General features: G+C 40.7%; 1 protein-coding gene across 8 annotated transcripts in view; it reads left to right on the top strand.

Annotated features, from left to right (window-relative positions):
* The window catches only part of PHF14 (PHD finger protein 14), a 286,241-nt gene that overhangs the window by 91,811 nt on the left and 176,533 nt on the right, over nt 1–17,897 (top strand). For all 8 annotated transcript variants that reach the window (XM_045005266.1, XM_045005262.1, XM_045005263.1 and 5 more), the window contains exon 14: nt 14,202–14,370. In XM_045005266.1, the coding sequence (XP_044861201.1) occupies nt 14,202–14,370 (169 nt within the window). The remainder of the gene's footprint in view (nt 1–14,201; nt 14,371–17,897) is intronic.

Raw genomic sequence — 17,897 nt, 5'->3', positions numbered from 1 at the left:
TCTACAAGGCGCCAGAGCGTGTCTGTTTGCTCCCTCATTAGCCCAAGCAGCGTTTGAGTCGCCTGCTGGTCTTCCTGCCGCCACCTGTCCTCCCGTTCGCTGTGTGAGCGCTGGTGCTGACATAGGATCTCCCTCCACTGTCTCTGCTCGGCCGCCTCGGCTCTGGAGCAGGCCATCAGTTCCGAGAACATGTCGTCCCTAGTCTTTTTCTTTCGCCGCCTAATCTGCGCCAGCCTCTGTGAGGGGGATGCCGGGGCAGTTCGTGAAAGAGCCGCAGCTGTGTGATGGGAAAAAGGAAGTGATTTCCTTGAAAAGATACATGTTTGCGAACACTGAACACAGTCTACTCAGTTTCTGTGAACAAGACCATACAGGGCACCTAGTCTCACGAGCTCTCAGGACAAGTTCGAGATTTCGGAATATGCTTTCATTGGCTGCGGTCTTGCACAGGAGATCGGACAAGCGGGGCGGTACAGCTGAATCCGTGTAGCAGCCAGGCCTGGTAAGCACTACACTATAGGCTGCTTAACAGTTAATGGATAGCTGTGCCATCTCGCTGAAGGCAATCTGGAAAGCATAAAGTCTGACCCTGTTCCAGCCCCTCGCGGCTGTGCCCGGGAAAGATCACTGTATGCTTTTCCTCTGCGGCCTCCAACACGTGGCTGTTAAACGAAGGTCATTGCTATGCAAAGTAAAAGTCAAGCATTCACAATAGTAACAGTACACTAATTGCCCTAATTAGATGCAGCAGTCGCCGAACGAGATTACCCTGAGGCGGGTCACTCGGAGAGAGAGAGAGGATGCTGCAAGAATCCCTGCACAGACCAGGACCGTATGCTGCCATGCTGGTCGAGGCAATGATTCCGCTGTACGTTAGGATGGCCTGGCGCAGAAGAGTGTGCTTCCACGGAGCACCAAATAAGGCACCTCTCCCCAGGAACCTCCTGCGGAGGCTTTTCGAGCTCCTCTACGAGAGCTTCGTGGAAGTGTCCCAAGAGGATTTCTGTTCCATCCCTATATGTGTGGACCTTCTTTTTATATAGTTTTATATGGAAAACTTTTTATATAGTTTTTATATAGTTTTTATTCCTGTTTTTTAAAAAATAAATGTTTCCATGTTTATAGCACTTACCGACTGATCCTTCCCCTGATTCTGAGTCCGGGTTAACGGCTGGGGAGGGTTGGTAGGGGATCTCTGTGAGGGTGATGAAGAGATCCTGGCTGTCGGGGAAAGCGGTATTGTAAGCGCTGTCGCCTGCGTCGTCCTCCACAAACCCTTCCTCATCTTCCCCATCGGCGAACATCGCCGAGGAACTGCCCGTCGACACCATGCCATCCTCAGAGTCCACGGTCACTGGTGGGGCAGTGGTGGCAGACCCACCTAGAATGGCATGCAGTGCCTCGTAGAAGCGGCATGTCTGGGGCTGTGCTCCGTAGCGTCCGTTTGCCGCTCTGACTTTTTGGTAGCCTTGTCTCAGGTCCTTGATTTTCACGCGGCACTGCGTTGTATCCCGGCTGTATCCTCTGAGTGCCATGGCTTTGGAGACCTTCTCGTAGGTCTTTGCATTCCGTTTTTTGGAGCGCAGCTCCAAAAGCACAGACTCATCGCCCCACACAGCGATCAGATCCAGGACTTCCCGGTCTGTCCATGCTGGGGACCTCTTTCTATTCTGGGATTGCATGGACTCCTCTGCTGGAGAGCTCTGCATCGTTGCAGGTGCTGCTGAGCTCGCCCTGATGTCCAACCAGGACATCAGATTCAAAGTGCCCAGACAGGAAAAGGAATTCAAATTTTCCCGGGTCGTTTCCTGTGTGGCTGGTCAGAGAATCCAAGCTTGGACTGCTGTCCAGAGCGTCAACAGAGTGGTGCACTGTGGGATAGCTCCCGGAGCTACTAAGTTCGATTTGCATCCACACATAGCCTAATTCGAGATAGCCATGTCGAATTTAGTGCTACTCCCCTCGTCGGGGTGGAGTACCGAATTCGAACTAAAGAGCCCTCTAGGTCGAATTAAACGGCTTCCTGGTGTGGACGGTTGAGCGGTTAATTCGAATTAACGCTGCTAAATTCGATTTAAAGTCCTAGTGTAGACCAGGCCTCAGTTAAAATCTCATTTTGACCATATTAAATTAATTATTAAATAGAGATTTCCTTTAAAAGATGCAAAACTCAAAGAGGGTCCAACCACCATTTAAAAATTAATTCTTTTGAGCATTAGTCTGGGCTTGCTACTCTAAATCATTCCTGTGTAGTCCTCTGTACCTTCTTAAACTGTGGTTGACTTTGCAGAATGGGTAATCTAAATACTTATATTTGATTGTTGTTGTTGTTGCTGCCATAGCATATGTACAGGACATCTCTAGTTGTGATCTGCTTTTTAACCAAGTTGAAAAGGTCATTAAAAGCCATCATACTTCTTAGTGGCTATTCAGGTAGAGTAGGTCAGGTAGATAGCAATGCTTTTATATTTCAAAGTGCTAACTTGTCTTTGCTGTGAATTTCACGCTTCAGCTACACTGCTGATCACAAATTTAGCTTTCTCTTTTAATTAGCTCAGGCATAGTCTAGAGGATAAGATTATAGTAGAGAAATTTAGGTGTATTGATTGCGTTCTTTTCATCTTTGGCTTTGCCTTGGTATACTCTTTTTAAGATTATTAGACACCGTATAAAACAGACCCCTGTTCTAAGTGCGAAGTTGAACAAAAGTTTTTCCCTGCTGTTTTTAATATCTCTTCTGTTTAAAATGTTATTTCATTAACCCTTAAAACAATTTGGTCATATTGGATAAAATGTATATAATTGTAGTATACAAGGACAATGTGCACTTTGCAAAGTAGCCAGTTGCGAACCGATTGAGCTGTGAACAGAAGAGAAGCAAACAGAGGGAGTTTACCTGGGAGTTCACCTGGTGAGGAGTTCCCACAGAGCTTTTGCCTTTCAGGCTTCTGTGAGCAGTAAATACAACATCTGAAGAGGCTCTTAGAAGGAAGACAATATGAATAGTGAGCGATCAGCTGTTGTGACCTGCACAGGATGTGCCATGTTTGTCTTTTTCCCAGAGGATAGAAGCGGCTTCGTCTGTACGAAGTGCAAGCTGGTCTCCATATTGGAAAAGAAGGTTAAAGGACTGGAGACACAAGTATCAACCTTGTGTTGCCTCAGAGAAAATGAAGACTTTCTGGACAGAAGTCAGCGTTTGGAAATGCAGGCACAGCATGCTGAAGAATCAGAGAGGCCAGTGCAGAACGGGGAAGAATATTGGCAGCATGTGACCTCCAGAAGAAGAAAGAGGAGAACCCATGTACTCACCAATGCAGATAGAGGTAAAAAAATGTTTTCAGGCTCTCTGCACAGGTACTAGGGCAGAGAATAGTTTGGAAGAGTCATCTGAGGGAAGGGATCAGAAGGAGACCCCATCAACTGGAAGGCATGGGATGCATTGTTCTAGGGATGGGGGTTCCATGACCACCACTCCCAAGAGGAGGAGACGGGTGGTGGTGGTCAGCAACTCCCTCCTAAGGAGACAGAATCAACCATCTGCAATCCAGACCGGGAATCTCAAGAAGTGTCCTGCTTGCCTGGAGCTAGAATTCAGGATGTGACAGAGTGTCTGCCGAGACTGATCAAGCCCTAGGACCGCTACCCCTTCCTACTTCTCCATGTGGGCACCAATTATACTACCAAGAATGACCATGAGCGGGTCACTGCAGACTCATGTGGCTCTGGGAGTTGGAGGTGCAAGTCTTGTTCTTGTCCATCCTGTTGAAGGAAAAGGCCCAGGAAGGGACCATCAAATTGTGGAACTAAATATGTGGTTACGCAGGTGGTGTTGGAGAGAGGGCTTTGGATTCTTCAATCATAAGATGTTGTTCCAGTCAGAAAGATTGCTAGGAAGACATGGGATCCACCTAACGAAGAGAGGGAAGAGCATCTTGGCAGGCAGGCTTGCTAGCTAGTGAGGAGGCTTTAAACTAGGTTCACTGGGGGATGGAGATGTAAGCCCTGAGGTAAGTGGAGAAGTGGGATACCGGGAGGAAATACAAAGAGGAGGGTGCAACAGGAGAGGCCTCCTGATTCATATTGAGAAAGTAGGGCATTCGGTTAGTTATCTTAGGTGCCTGTACACGAATATAAGAAGCCTGGGAAACAAGCAGGAAGAATTGGAAGTCCTGGCACAGTCAAGGAACTATGATGTGATTGGAATAACAGAGACTTGATGGGCTAACTCACGTGATTGGAGCACTGTCATGGATGGGTATAAACTGTTCAGGAAGGACAGGCGGGGGAGAAAATATGGAAGAGTTGCACTGTATGTAAAAGAGCTCCGGTATGAAACTGGAGAAAAGCATGTTGAGAGTCTTTGAGTTAAGTTTAGAGGTGAGAGCAACAAGGATGGTGTCATGGTGAGCGTCTGCTATAGACCACCAGATCAGGAGGATGAGGTAGATGAGGCTTTCTCTGGACAACTAACAGAAGTTTCCAGATCACATGCCCTGGTTCTCATGGGGGACTTCAATTACCCTGACATCTGCTGGGAGAGCAATACAGCAGTGCACAGACAATCCAGGAAGTTTTTGAAGAATGTTGGGGACAACTTCCTGGTGCAAGTGCTGAAGGAATCAACTAGGGGCCATGCTCCTCTTGACCTGCTGCTCACAAACAAGGAAGAAGGGGTAGGGGAAGTAGAAGTGGTTGGCAACCTCGACAGCAGTCATCATGAGATGGTTGAGGTCAGGATCCTGACAAAGAAAGGAGAGCAGCAGAATATGGATCCTAGACTTCAGAAAAGCAGACTTTAACTTCCTCAGGGAACTGATGGGCAGGATCCTCTGGGAGGCTAATATGAGGGGGAAAGGAGTCCAGGAGATCTGGCTGTATTTTAAAGAAGCCTTATTGAGGGCGCAGGAACAAATCATCCCGATGTGCAAAAAGAATAGCAAATATGGCAGGCGACCAGCTTGGCTTAACAGAGAAATCTTCAGTGAGCTTAAACACAAAAAGGAAGCTTACCACTTGGACAGATGGCTAGGGAAGAGTATAAAAATATTGCTCGAGCATGCAGGGATGTAATCAGGAAGGCCAAGGCACAATTGAAGTTGCAGCTAGCAAGGGATGTGAAGGGTAACAAGAAGGGTTTCTACAGGTATGTTAGCAACAAGAAGAAGGTGAGGGAAAGTATGGGACCCTTACTGAATGAGAGAGGCAACCTAGTGACAAATGATGTGGAAAAAGTTGAAGTATTCAATGCTTTTTTTGCCTCGGTCTTCAAAGTCAGCTCCCAGATTGCTTCACTGGGCAGCACAGCATGGGGAGGAGGTGAGCAGCCCTCAGTGGTGAGAGAACATGTTAAGGACTATTTAGAAAAGCTGGGGATGCACAAGTCCATGGCGCCGGGTGCAGTGCATCTGAGAGTGCTGAGGGTGTTGGCTGATGTGATTGCAGAGCCATTGAAAACTTGTGGCAATTGGGGGATTTCCCGGATGATTGAAAAAAGGCAAATATAGTGCCCATCTTTAAAAAAGGGAAGAAGGAGAATCCAAGGAATTACAGACCGGTCAGCCTCACCTCAGTCCCTGGAAAAATCATGGAGCAGGTCCTCAAGGAATCCATTTGAAGCACTTGGAGGAGAAGAAGGTGATCAGGAACAGTCAACATGGATTCACCAAAGTCAAGTCATGCCTGACCAACCTGATTGCCTTCTATGACAAGATAATTGGCTCTGTGGATATGGGGAAATTGGTAGACGTGATATACTTTGACTTTTAGCAAAGCTTTTGATATGGTCTCCCACAGTATTCTTGTCAGCAAGTTAACAAAGTATGGATTGGATGAATGGACTATAAGGTGGATAGAAAGCTGGCTAGATTGTTGGGCTCAACAGGTAGTGATCAATGGCTTGATGTCTAGTTGGCAGTCAGCATCCAGCAGAGTGCCCCAGGGGGTCTATCCTGGGGTTGGTTTTGTTCAACATCTTCCTTAATGATCTGGATGATGGGATGGATTGTCTCCTCAGCAAATTCGCGGGTGACACTAAGCTGGGTGGAAAGGTAGATACGCTGGAAGGTAGGGATAGGGTCCAGAGTGACCTACACAGATTGGAGGATTGGGCCAAAAGAAATCTGATGAGGTTCAACAAGGACAAGTGCCAAGTCCTGCACTTAGGATGGAAGAATCCCATGCACTGCTACAGGCTCGGGACCGACTGGCTAAGTGGCAGTTCTGCAGAAAAGGACCTGGGGATTACAGTGGATGAGAAATTTGGTATGAGTCAACAGCGTTCCTTTTTTGCCAAGAAGGCTAACAGTATATTGGGCTGCATAAGTGGGAGCATTTCCAGCACATCGGGGGAAGTGATTATTCCCCTCTATTCAGCGCCGGTGAGGCCACATCTGGAGTATTGTGTCCAGTTTTGGGCCTCCCAGTACAGAAAGGATGTGGATAAATTGGAGAGAGACCAGCGGAGGGTAACTAAAATGATTAGGGGGCTGGGGCACATAAGAGGAGAGGCTGAGGGAACTGGGCTTATTTAGTCTGCAGAAGAGAAGAGTGAGGGGGGATTTGATAGCAGCCTTCAATTATCTGAAGGGGGGTTCCAAAGAGGAAGGAGCTAGACTGTTCTTAGTGATGGGAGATGACAGAACAAGGAGCAGTGGTCTCAAGTTGTAGTGGGGGAGGTCTAGGTTGGATATTAGGAAAAAACTATTTCACTAGGAAAGTGGTGAAGCACTGGAATGGGTTACCTAGGGAGGTGGTGGAATCTCCATCCGTAGAGGTTTTTAAGGCCTGGCTTGACAAAGCCCTGACTGGGATGATTTAGTTGGGATTGGTCCTGCTTTGAGCAGGGGGTTGGACTAGATGACCTCTTGAGGTCTCTTCCAACCCTAATCTTCTATGATTCGATGATTCTAGACTTTTTGACTATTCATATGGGATTTAGTATAAAGCCATACAAAATTAAGTGAAGAAATATGAATTGAAGGAAGTTTTCTAGAATGTTAGATCTGTGACAAATCAGTGCATTGAGGTGAAGTACCGTGGCAGAATTTTAAAGATTCAATAACATTATTACCACTTATCTGTGGAGAAAAATACGTTCTCTTCGTGAATTGGTGAATTCCATAGAGCTGAATTTTGTGACTTTCTGTAGTCTAATCTCTTCAGAAATCTGGCAGGTCCATTGCACAAGGCTAATAAGAAACAAACACTGAATTGTTATAGATCTATGGGGATGGGCTCTAATTTCCATGCACTGAAACGCTCTTTTATCTCAATATCTTCTCTCTCCTCCTCCCCACCTCCAGGGATGGAGATTCCAGTGTTTAAATAAAAACAATACTGATCTTTGAATATGGGGGAACAGCATTTCTCTTACCCCAGTTGTCAAGTAAGGGCATCCTCATGCTCCTAAATCAAGAATTTATGCTTTCTTCATCAGGAATGATAGGATGGGCTCCGTTTTCCCCTATTTATTAACAAATAACTGGACAAAAGTAGAGGACATTTTGACTAAGTGAGAGCTCCCTAAATCACACCCATAACAATTATTTGGGGGGGAGATGGAGAAACACTTATGCTCAACAGGCCCCTCTCCCCTTAAGTCCAACCTGGCTTCTTTGAGACATTTCTTTCCTGGCTGACTGACAAGTCCTACCATGGCTTCCTACCATGCCGACTGAAGAAGGGGTTTCACCTTTTCTCGTATTAAAAAAATATTCAGTGAAATTGAAAAGCATCAGCTTTAGAAATAATAAAAGGAAGTACTTCTTCATACAAAGTGCAATTTTTTTAGTCTTTGGAACTCATTGCCAAAAGATTTTATGAGGCCAAGTGTGTACCAGCATTGAAATAAATAGACTGGACATTTTATATGGATAATAAGAACATCTAGGATAAAATAGGATTAAAAACAAAAGGTCAATAATTTAGGAAAGACTATAAACTCACATACATCAGTGTGTAAGCCAGACTCAAACTAATGGGTGCTAGGAAGATACTTTTAGAGGGTGGATTATTCCATAACTGCCTACTTTGGGATTTCTTGCAACTTCCTGTGCATCTGCTACTAGTCTTCATTGGAGTCTCTGTCCATGAGCATCAGTGGAAGTGATTTTGTTGATTGTCCCCTGTAGATTCCACACATGGTGTTAATGCTCTCTGTGTGGATATCTTTCTTTCCCTGCTTCTGCATATAAGGGCCTCTACATAGTCCAGCATGATAGACCACTTTTACTTCTAATAAACTAAAAATGTCATCCATATAAACATCCTCTTCTTTTAAGCCTTGCAAAATCTCACTAATTTTCCTTTGTAAGCTTTCTAGGAGGCTTGTGATATCAAACGAGAGGAGTTGTTAAAGGGGAATACTCTATATCCTAGTCAAGAGGATGGAATACAAGTTGATAAAGTACTGGTAGACACTGAAGAAAAACACTCAAGTGAAAAATAATTAAATTACATTAAATAATATCACATGAAGGCAGACAACTAAATATTAGCAAATTTTATAAGGCCTGTATACTGATATTAAAAGTCTCATATTAAGATGGGTGAACTTGAATTCCTTGTATTAAATGAGGATATTGATATAATAGGCATCACAGAAACTTTGGTGGAACAATGATAATCAGTGGGACATGACACGGTGTGACATAGACGAGTACAATCCAGACTAATGAGTAGCTGTGTCCAGGGCTTTGGAGCTGTGCTCCAGCTCCGCTCCAGCTCCAGGCAAAAATCTGCAGCTCCACTGCTTCGGGGTTGCTTCGCGCTCCAGCTCCGGGCTCCGCTCCAAAGCCCTGACTGTGTCACCCCCGACCCTGTGACCCGGGGGGCCCTTAAAAATGCCTTGCTGCTATATCCTCCTGCCTAGACTGCTCACAGCCTCCAGCATGTAAGTCACTCCTAGTTATGTCTGTATTTGTGCTTCAGCCAGCCAGCCACAACTCGGCTCTTACTATCCTTAGTTATGCTGCTGGTGACCCCAACACACACCCTGTCCCAAATTTTCCCCTAGAAATGTATATCCTGTACTGCCCCACCCTCTCCTGGACAGTATGAATATATACAGTCTATTATTTCTGTTATGGAATAATATGCACACAACTTGTTACCAAATGGAGTTACCCAGACACTGGATTACATAAAACAATAAAATAAGTTTATTAACTACAAAGATATAGATTGGAAGTGAGTACAAGTAATGAGGCATAAAAGTCAGAAATAGTTACAAGAAAAATAAAGATAAAACGTTTACTGGTGCCTAACTTACTGGTGCTTCAAAGCAAAGTTTTCTCATCATGTGCTTTCAACAGTCTTACTGACCACTCTTTAGGTCAGGATGACTTCCCCAGAGTTCAATGGCTGCTTCCTTTGTCTCTTCAAGTGCAGTGAATGCAATGGGCAGAAAGAGAGAGAGGGTGCCTTGGGGTGTTGGTCCCTCCTTTTTATAATTTCTTGAAAAATATTTCCAGCTGAAAACCAGGAGCCAAGGAGGCTGTGTGGAAGGATGTTCTGTTTTTTCAACCGTTTGAACTTTGTTTATCTTCTCTTCCTGTTTGATGACTCTGTTTACTGCTTAAATGCAAATTAAGGCAAGCACACATTCCTTTGTTAAGCACAGACCTGATTGACAACTTCTGTCTGGACAGGGTTTTGGGGTTAATAACACCATATACTGGAATCTTATAAATTGACATACAATTTGGCACACATATTTTACCAGGAAAATACTGACCAGCAAATTATGAGTTTTTAAATGATACCTCACAAGACATGCTTTGTAGAAAAATTATTACAGTGTCCACACAGGGTACAAAGTGTAGGAAAGTGTCACAAAGGGTTCTGTCACACATGGTACAAAATATACAAGAAAGAGTAGGTCACACTGTTGGAGGAGTGGTGCTATCTGTGAAAGAAACCATACAGTCAAATGTAGTAATAATATTTAGGAAAAAAAATAAGAAGACCAAATAAATGCTACCAGGGCTAAGAAGCGGACTTAAAGAGGTGAATAGAGGCAAAAAAGCATCCTTCAAAAATAGGACATCAGATCTGTCTGAGGAAAAGAGAAACGAACGTAAACTCTGGCAGGTCAAGTGTAAAAGTATAATTAGGTAGGCCAAAGAAGACTTTAAAGCACAGTTAATAAAATAGACAAAAAACAACAGCAAAATTGTTTTCAAGTAAATGAGAAGCAGGAAGCCTGCCAAACAGTCATTGGGGCCACTGGACAATCAAGGAACTAAAGGAGCACCCAAGGAAGATAAAGCTGTTGTAGAGAAGCTAAATGAATTATTTTGCATTCCTCTTCACTGCAGAGGATGTGAGGGAGATTCCCACACCTTATCCATTATTTTTTTTTTTAGGTGACAAACCAGAGGAACTGTCCCAGATTGAGGGGTCAGTTGAGGAGGTTTTGGAACAGATTGATAAATTAAACTGCAATAAGTCACCAGGACCAGATGGTATTCATCCCAGAGTTCTGAAGGAACTCAGATATGAAATTGCAGAACTACTAACGTAGTATATAACCTGTTGCTTAAATCAGCCTCTACCACCAGATGATTGGCAATTAACTAGTGTAATGCTGATTTTTAAAGAAGGCTCCTAAGGCAATCCTGGCAATTACAGGCTGGGAAGCTTAACTTCAGTATCAGGCAAATTGGTTGAAACTATAATAAAGAACAGAATTATCAGACAGATAGATGAGGACAATATGTTGGAGGAGTCAATATGGCTTTTGTAAAGGAACACATGCCTCACCAATCTACTAGAATTCTTTGAAGTGTCGGCAAGCACGACAACAAGGGTGATCAGGTGGATATACAGTATACTTGGACTTTCAGAAAGTGTTTGACGAGGTCCCTGACCAAAGGCTTTTAAGTACAGTAAGCAGTCATGGGATAAGAGGGAAGGTCCTCTCATTGAACAGTAACTGGTTAAAAGATAGAAAACAAAGAGTAGGAATAAATGGTCAGCATTCACAATAGAGAAAGATAAATAGTGGGGTCCTCCCAAGAATTTGTACTAGGACCACTGCTATTAAACATGTTCGTAAATGATCTGGAAAAAGGGTGAGGTCGCAAAGTTTGCAAATGATACAAAATTACTCAAGTTAGATCCAAAGCTGAATGCGAAGAGTAACAAACGGATCTCACAAAACTGGGTGACTGGGCAACAAAATGGTGGATAAAAATCAGTGTTGATGAAAAATAATGCACGTTGGAAAAAAATAATCAAATGTATACATATACAATGATGGTGTATAAACTAGCTGTTACCTCTCAAGAAAGAGATCTTGGAGTCATCCTGGGTAGTTCTTAGAAAACATCTGCTAAATATGCAGCAGGAGTAAAAAAAAAAAAAAAACCACACCCCCAAAAACAAAAAAACAAAACTAACAGAATGTTAGGAACCATTAGGAAAGGGATAGATAAAAAGAAACAAAATATCATAATGCCACTAGATAAATCCATGGAGTGCCCACATCTAGAATATTGCGTGCAGTTCTGTTCACTCTATATCCAAAAAGATACATTAGAATAGCAAACAAAGTGATTAGGGGTATGGAACAGCTTCCATATCACAAATCCAAAGAAATAAGTATAATTTACCTTCGCTTGGACAAACTTCTTGATTCTTTGCTTCAACAGGCACACTTGCGCTGTCTGGACTGACCACCTCTGTCCTGTATTCTACCTTGTCTTATCAGCCATATTTCTGTCAAGGGAATTAAGTGCATTTAAGAGTCAATTTACTGTGCTTCTATTTCCCGCATTGAATTTTTTCTTTGATACTTTTCAGACCATGCTTTCACTACTTTATTGTTGGGTGACTTGCATTTTTCCTAGTTCTGACTGCAGTCGCAGTTGTGCCACCAATTCCAGAGTTAGCTCAGACGTTCTCTGTAAATTTTTTGTAAGTTTCTTATGTAAAATCTCAACTACAAGAGGTTCTCTTTGGTGTTCTTGTCTGATATAAAAGTTACAACTCATTTTTTTTTGGTAATTGGTCTCTCATAAATCCATCTAAGGTACTTTTTGGCCCTTGTTACCATAGCATCTGAATGCCTGACAATCTTTAGTGTATTTATCTCCACAATGCCCCTGCGAGGAAGAGAAGTAGTAATATTACCATTTTACAAATGAGGCACTGAAACCCAGCAAGACTAAAGGTCACATAAGAAATCTATGATGGAGCAGGGAATTGAACCCACATCTTTTGAGTTCCTTGCTAGTGCCTAACTGCTGGATCATTCTTTCACTCTGTCTTATAAAGATGACTTCTTTGTCTGTGCTTTTACACTCCTTGGTAATATATATGTATTACTGAAATACAGTTTATCTCATACAGTTAGTCTTTATCTAAGTAGGATTAGATCACATTTTTTCTGACTCATCAACCTGTGCTCTAATAAGTAGACAGTGCTGTCTGTTGGAGTGTCTTCTGGTGTGACCAGAAATGATTTGAGACTAATGCTCAGGATGCTTCCAGTTTTAGAAAACACATAAGCCAAGCCAACAAAAACATGTGTTTGCTTTATATCAGAGCAGTTTGCTTTATATTGCAGCAGCTACTCCTGTTCTTCTGCGCCAACTACGGGAACTGGTGTAAATCACAAATTAAACAGCAACCTTTGTTAATAGTATGTTTTAGTAAGAGTATTGTGAGTCTTAATACAATGTGTGGCATATCTACTGTAATTCAGCTTTGTTGACTTAAAAAAGCACTGGTATTTGAATTAAATTAAATATATTATTGTTCAGCATTCTCTTTTCAAAACACAATAGCACTGATGTTTTTCAGTTCCTTACATTACTTAATAATGCCTTTGTTTGCATTGAAATTCATAGCAGCGTAGCTGTTTTTGTTAAACCTATTTTAGGCTCAACTTTGTAAACATTTCCTTTCCTCATGATAAAAAAAGCATCCAGATCATTTACGGTAAATATGCCATAGTTAAATTTTGTTTTTAAACATTCGCTTTTAATATTTAATTTTTTTTAAAGAAAATTTCATTTGACTTTTTATAATCTGGAATTGTGTTGCAAAAATTCAGTTTTTTATAGGCAGCAAGTTAGCACACCTCCTTATCTTCAGACCATATAAAAATATATTTATAGATGAATAACAAAATACACATTTTTATTTCTTCCTGAAACAAGTTCTGTGGCTTCATTTAAATTATTAGCAAAGTTTGTATGTTAATTTAAAATTTAAATTTTGTTATTTAATAGTTGGCATACTATTCCAGGAAATTTTATAATAATTTCATTAACCAATATTTAAAATATAGTTTTTGGGAAATGTAAAAATTGCTGCTGATGGTAGGATTTAGGTAAGATTTGCAGTAAAATGCATTGAACAGTGTATTTTAGTATAATCAAAAAAGGACTTCAAATTTAATTTGATGTCACTGATATTAACAGGTAAATGTGAAATTTGAGTCCCATATGTTAGGTTAACATCTGCATTTATGACCTAACATCTTGGTATGACGTATATTATTTTGTTCTGCATATGAGAACATATGAAGATGACTTCACATTTTGTTAATTTCTTTCATGAAGCTTGTTAATAGCATACATTAGCAATTGCTTACTTTTGAAGTTCTGACCATGAATTTATAATGTTTTGGAACTACAACACGGGGTTTTTCATCTGAATATAAAAAAATTGCTAATATGCACTTCACAGGCTATACATCTTCATTTGTCTTTTAATATCTTCTAGACTTTAAAAAAAATGTATCTAGTGTGAATTGAATTGTCCACCATCTTTAAAATGATCTGTTGATTGCCAGAGGAGACCCTTCTTGCTAGTCTGTCAGTAAAAAGCTACCTACAGAGAGCAAATTCCGCACAGTGTGTCATTGGCAGAGATTAGAGGCTGCAGCAGCTACAATAATGATTAGATTCAAGATCAATAGGGGTCGGATTAAAAAATGGTGAAATAGTAGAAAAAATATCTTTCCTAAATATGAAAGAGTGCTTCCAATGAGTCTTAGATCTTAAATGACATGAATAAATAAATAAAATAGGCCATGTATCTGGCAAGAGCAGCTATTAGAATATTTGTTATTTTGAGAAAATTACCTAATATTTTTGTGGAATTGTTTTGTTTTTGTGTTGTATTTTTACCAAAATATTTTATTTCTGCTTTGTGGTTGCTGTTGTCCATATAAAATCTTTCTCTTCCAGGCAGTGCTCAGAGTGTGACCAGGCAGGCAGCAGTGACATGGAAGCAGATATTGCCATGGAAACCTTACCAGATGGGACCAAGAGATCAAGGAGGCAGATTAAAGAACCAGTGAAATTTGTTCCACAGGATGTGCCACCAGAACCAAAGAAGATTCCAATCAGAAACACGGTAAATGACAACTTAATTGTCATAGTATAGGTCATATTCATAATTATTTAGCTTAGTATCTGTAAAATTGGGACCTTTAGAGTACGATGAATTAGCCCTGTATTTAAATAATGACAACCTATGACATTCTAATATGGTTGTAAAAACTATTTTCTCCGTTTATTAGATACTTAATTTTTTGTCTCAAAAATGTGATTTACTTGACTTCTGAGGAAGTACCTAAAATAATAATGCTGGTAACTGTGTACCTCAAAGAATGGTAGATCAAGCTTTCCCTAAACTGTAGGTTGCCTAGTCAAATAAAGTAAAATTCACCACAAGTAGGTAACAGCCAGAAATTTTTATATTTTGACATATGTTCTCTGGCCTAACGGTGGTTTCTCTGAGACAATATAGAAGAAGATTACACCTTTTCTATTTCCTGTCTTGAGGGAAAACAGAGGTCTTCAGTGTCAAGGGGTGTCACTTGGGTTTATTTTATACACTTGGGTATATTTTAATTTTTTTAAAGTGAGAAATAGTCAAAGTTGCATTGTACAGATTATTTTAACTTGGTTCTTCACTGTACTTGGTAATAGAAGAAGTAGTGATATTTTGGTACTGGAGATAAGTTCTAAAGGATACTTTGCTAAAGTAATCAATTTCATATTACCTGCTATATTATTAAAAAGATAATAAATTGATTAATTTTATGTGCGTGTGTGTTTATAAAAATGTGATTTTCACAGTTAGTGTAATGGATTCCTCTAACAGCCATGGCAGAGGGGATAAAAACAATAGTTTAAATTTTTTTGGTATGTCTCAAAAACATTATGTAATGTCATTATATATTTATCGTTTATAATTTGAACCTCTATATGTTCCATTTTGCACAATTTTATTTACGCTTTAACATGCTTTAGACTGTGCTTTCTAATAATATACTTTTCAGTGCTCGTGCTCTCAACCCCTCCACCCCCGACCACCACCATAAACAAACTAACAAAAAAACAACCATTATTGGATGCTTTAATAAACAGAAATTTTGTTTGTTTTTTTTACTGGCAAAGAAAAAAACCTGTAGGTCACTTCCTTGAAAGCAGAGCTACTATTAATCATTACTGTATTCTCTTATCATTCTCCACCACACTCCGATCCTTCAAGATTTGTTTTCCTATATGTTTCTAATTAAAGGCTTTTATTGGATTTTTCATTATAATATAATATTGCATAACAAGATTAACAGAGAACTTGAGAAAATGTCCATAAATACAGTCAAAGGTATAATTTTTTTTCTAGAATACAGTCCTTTAGTCTCTCACCTGTCAGGTTTGGGGCTATGTGGTGTCTGCGACCCTTAGGTTGTGTATGAACTATGATTCATCTCCCAAAAGATATACCCAAAATAACACACACACCCCCGTCTCAGACTAGCCATATCCATTGTTTATTACATGGCTTTACTAGTTTTTCTTAAAGCAATCTGCTTTGGAGTCCCATTATGCTTTGCTTACAAATACCACCCCATGTTGTCCAGCTAACCTTTGATGGGGTGAAGCTATGAATTCTTATGATCGCTGGAAGTTTTTATCCATACCAGAATCTTCACATTGGGATTGTTTTTTGACCTGCAGAACCTGTTGCCAAAATTTTGAGCTCCAATCCAAGGAATGCTTCCCTTTCCTGTTCCAGCAGTTAGGAAGAACTTTAAGAATCATTCAAGACAAAGGGCTAATTAAATTCAGCCTGTAGGAATGACAAGGCCAGGATGTGAGGCCACATGAATAAACCAAAGAGCCTCTTTGCATAGGAAGAAGATAAACGTTTCTTCAGCTTGAAGGAAAGTTGCATTTCTGACTGATATGCTCTCGAAAACATCTTAATGAAATTAAATCATCTTATTTTTTTAAAATGTCACCCTAATTTTGAATGCTTTAATGTGTTAAGGCTTAAAGAATCAAGCAATGAAAGGACCTAGGAGTAGTGTTTCAAGCTGTTGTTTCAAGCTGTGACAGATACTCTGCCGAATCACTTAATCTTACTCTTCCTCAATTTCCTTATCTGAAAAATGTGGCTAAGCCTCATGAGGGTGAGGCTAAGTTTAATTAATGTTTGCAAAGCATTTTGGGATCCTTGGTTGTGTGTTAAGGTGCCTTAGGCAACTTTTAGTGCAGACCAGCAGGGTCTACACAGACCAGTTAATGCACAACTCCTTAGTACTCTTTAGAAATCATACCCTCGTAGTGTGTATTGCCACACCATGTAGACAAACACTCAGAGTATAAAAGAAAACAGAACTTGTCTGACCTGTCCTTCCCCCCCCGCCCCCAAGCAGTTGATGTCATCTTTGCCCTTCAAAGTGCAGAAATATCTTACAGCCTCTCCAATTTACCCAAAGTCTGTCTCTCTCATATTCCGTATTTTTCACAGTTATTCCTTTTCATGTAGAATCAAAGAAAGTTTGTCACTGTTGAGCTTGAATGTTACTATTATGTAAGTTCAAGAGACTGTGGTCTGTGATGCATTCAGTATCTCACACCACATGGCCAATTTCACCATTCTGTAATCTCTTAGTTTTAAGACTTAATTGTTTCCCTTTTCCATGCTTTTGGAGATGCTGGTAATTCAGTAGTTATTCCTCCTACTCTGATTTTGCTAATCTTCAACTTTATCTCAGAGCCCTTTCAGTACAGATTGTAATTTCTGATGCATGTCGACTCAATTCTTGGCCTCAGTGATTTGATCTTTAACTTCTGTCCTGTTGGATAAACCTTGAAGAAAATCCTGTGAAGTGGAGACAGTCTTAAGCTGAATCTGTGAACCTGTTGTGGCAAACAGATACAAACCATATATTTCCTTCTCCATAAATTTTTAAAGTTGATTCACCAGATGCCTTGCCCATCTTGTGATGATTTTGTTGATTTTATTATGTGAATAATGCTTTCTGTGGACATAGCGCTGCTGTACATCTTAAAAAAAGAATTGTCCTTGGAACAAAGAGAATCAACTCCTACTGTCCATCTTTTCTTTTTTTATTCATGTTAACCTATTTTAACACTCCTGGTTTAATTATCTACCATGCATGAGGGAGAAAAAATATCTGGTGATGATAATTAGTTTATTACATTGAATATGTATTTAGATGTTGAAGTGGAGCTGCTTCCCATTTAATTAGATATCATTGTGAAACTATTGACAAAGCATAAATAATGTACTTCATGACCTTCAGAACTCTACCTTTCCCATTCCCCAGAGTTCCCCCCCCCCCAATTCATTAAGCTCAGTTTGAAAAATTTTTGAAAACCTCCCTTACCATGTGTGTAGCATGGAACCTAGAACCTGGTCTACACTAGGACATTAGGTAGGTATAACTACATTGCTCAGGGATGTGAAAAAACCACACCCTTGAATGATGCAGCTAAACTGACCTAACCCCCAGTGTAGACAGCACTAGGTCGATGGGAGAATTTTTCTTTCGGGATTACGTATGCCTACAGGAGAAGCTGATGCAGCATTTTAAGTGTAGACAAGCCCTAGGTTACGACACA

This window comes from Mauremys mutica, chromosome 2 (genome assembly GCF_020497125.1).
Source record: "Mauremys mutica isolate MM-2020 ecotype Southern chromosome 2, ASM2049712v1, whole genome shotgun sequence".
In the NCBI taxonomy this organism is placed as follows: domain Eukaryota; kingdom Metazoa; phylum Chordata; order Testudines; family Geoemydidae; genus Mauremys; species Mauremys mutica.
The sequence above is the reverse complement of the archived record's forward strand: the minus strand, read 5'-3'. Positions and strand labels throughout refer to the sequence as shown.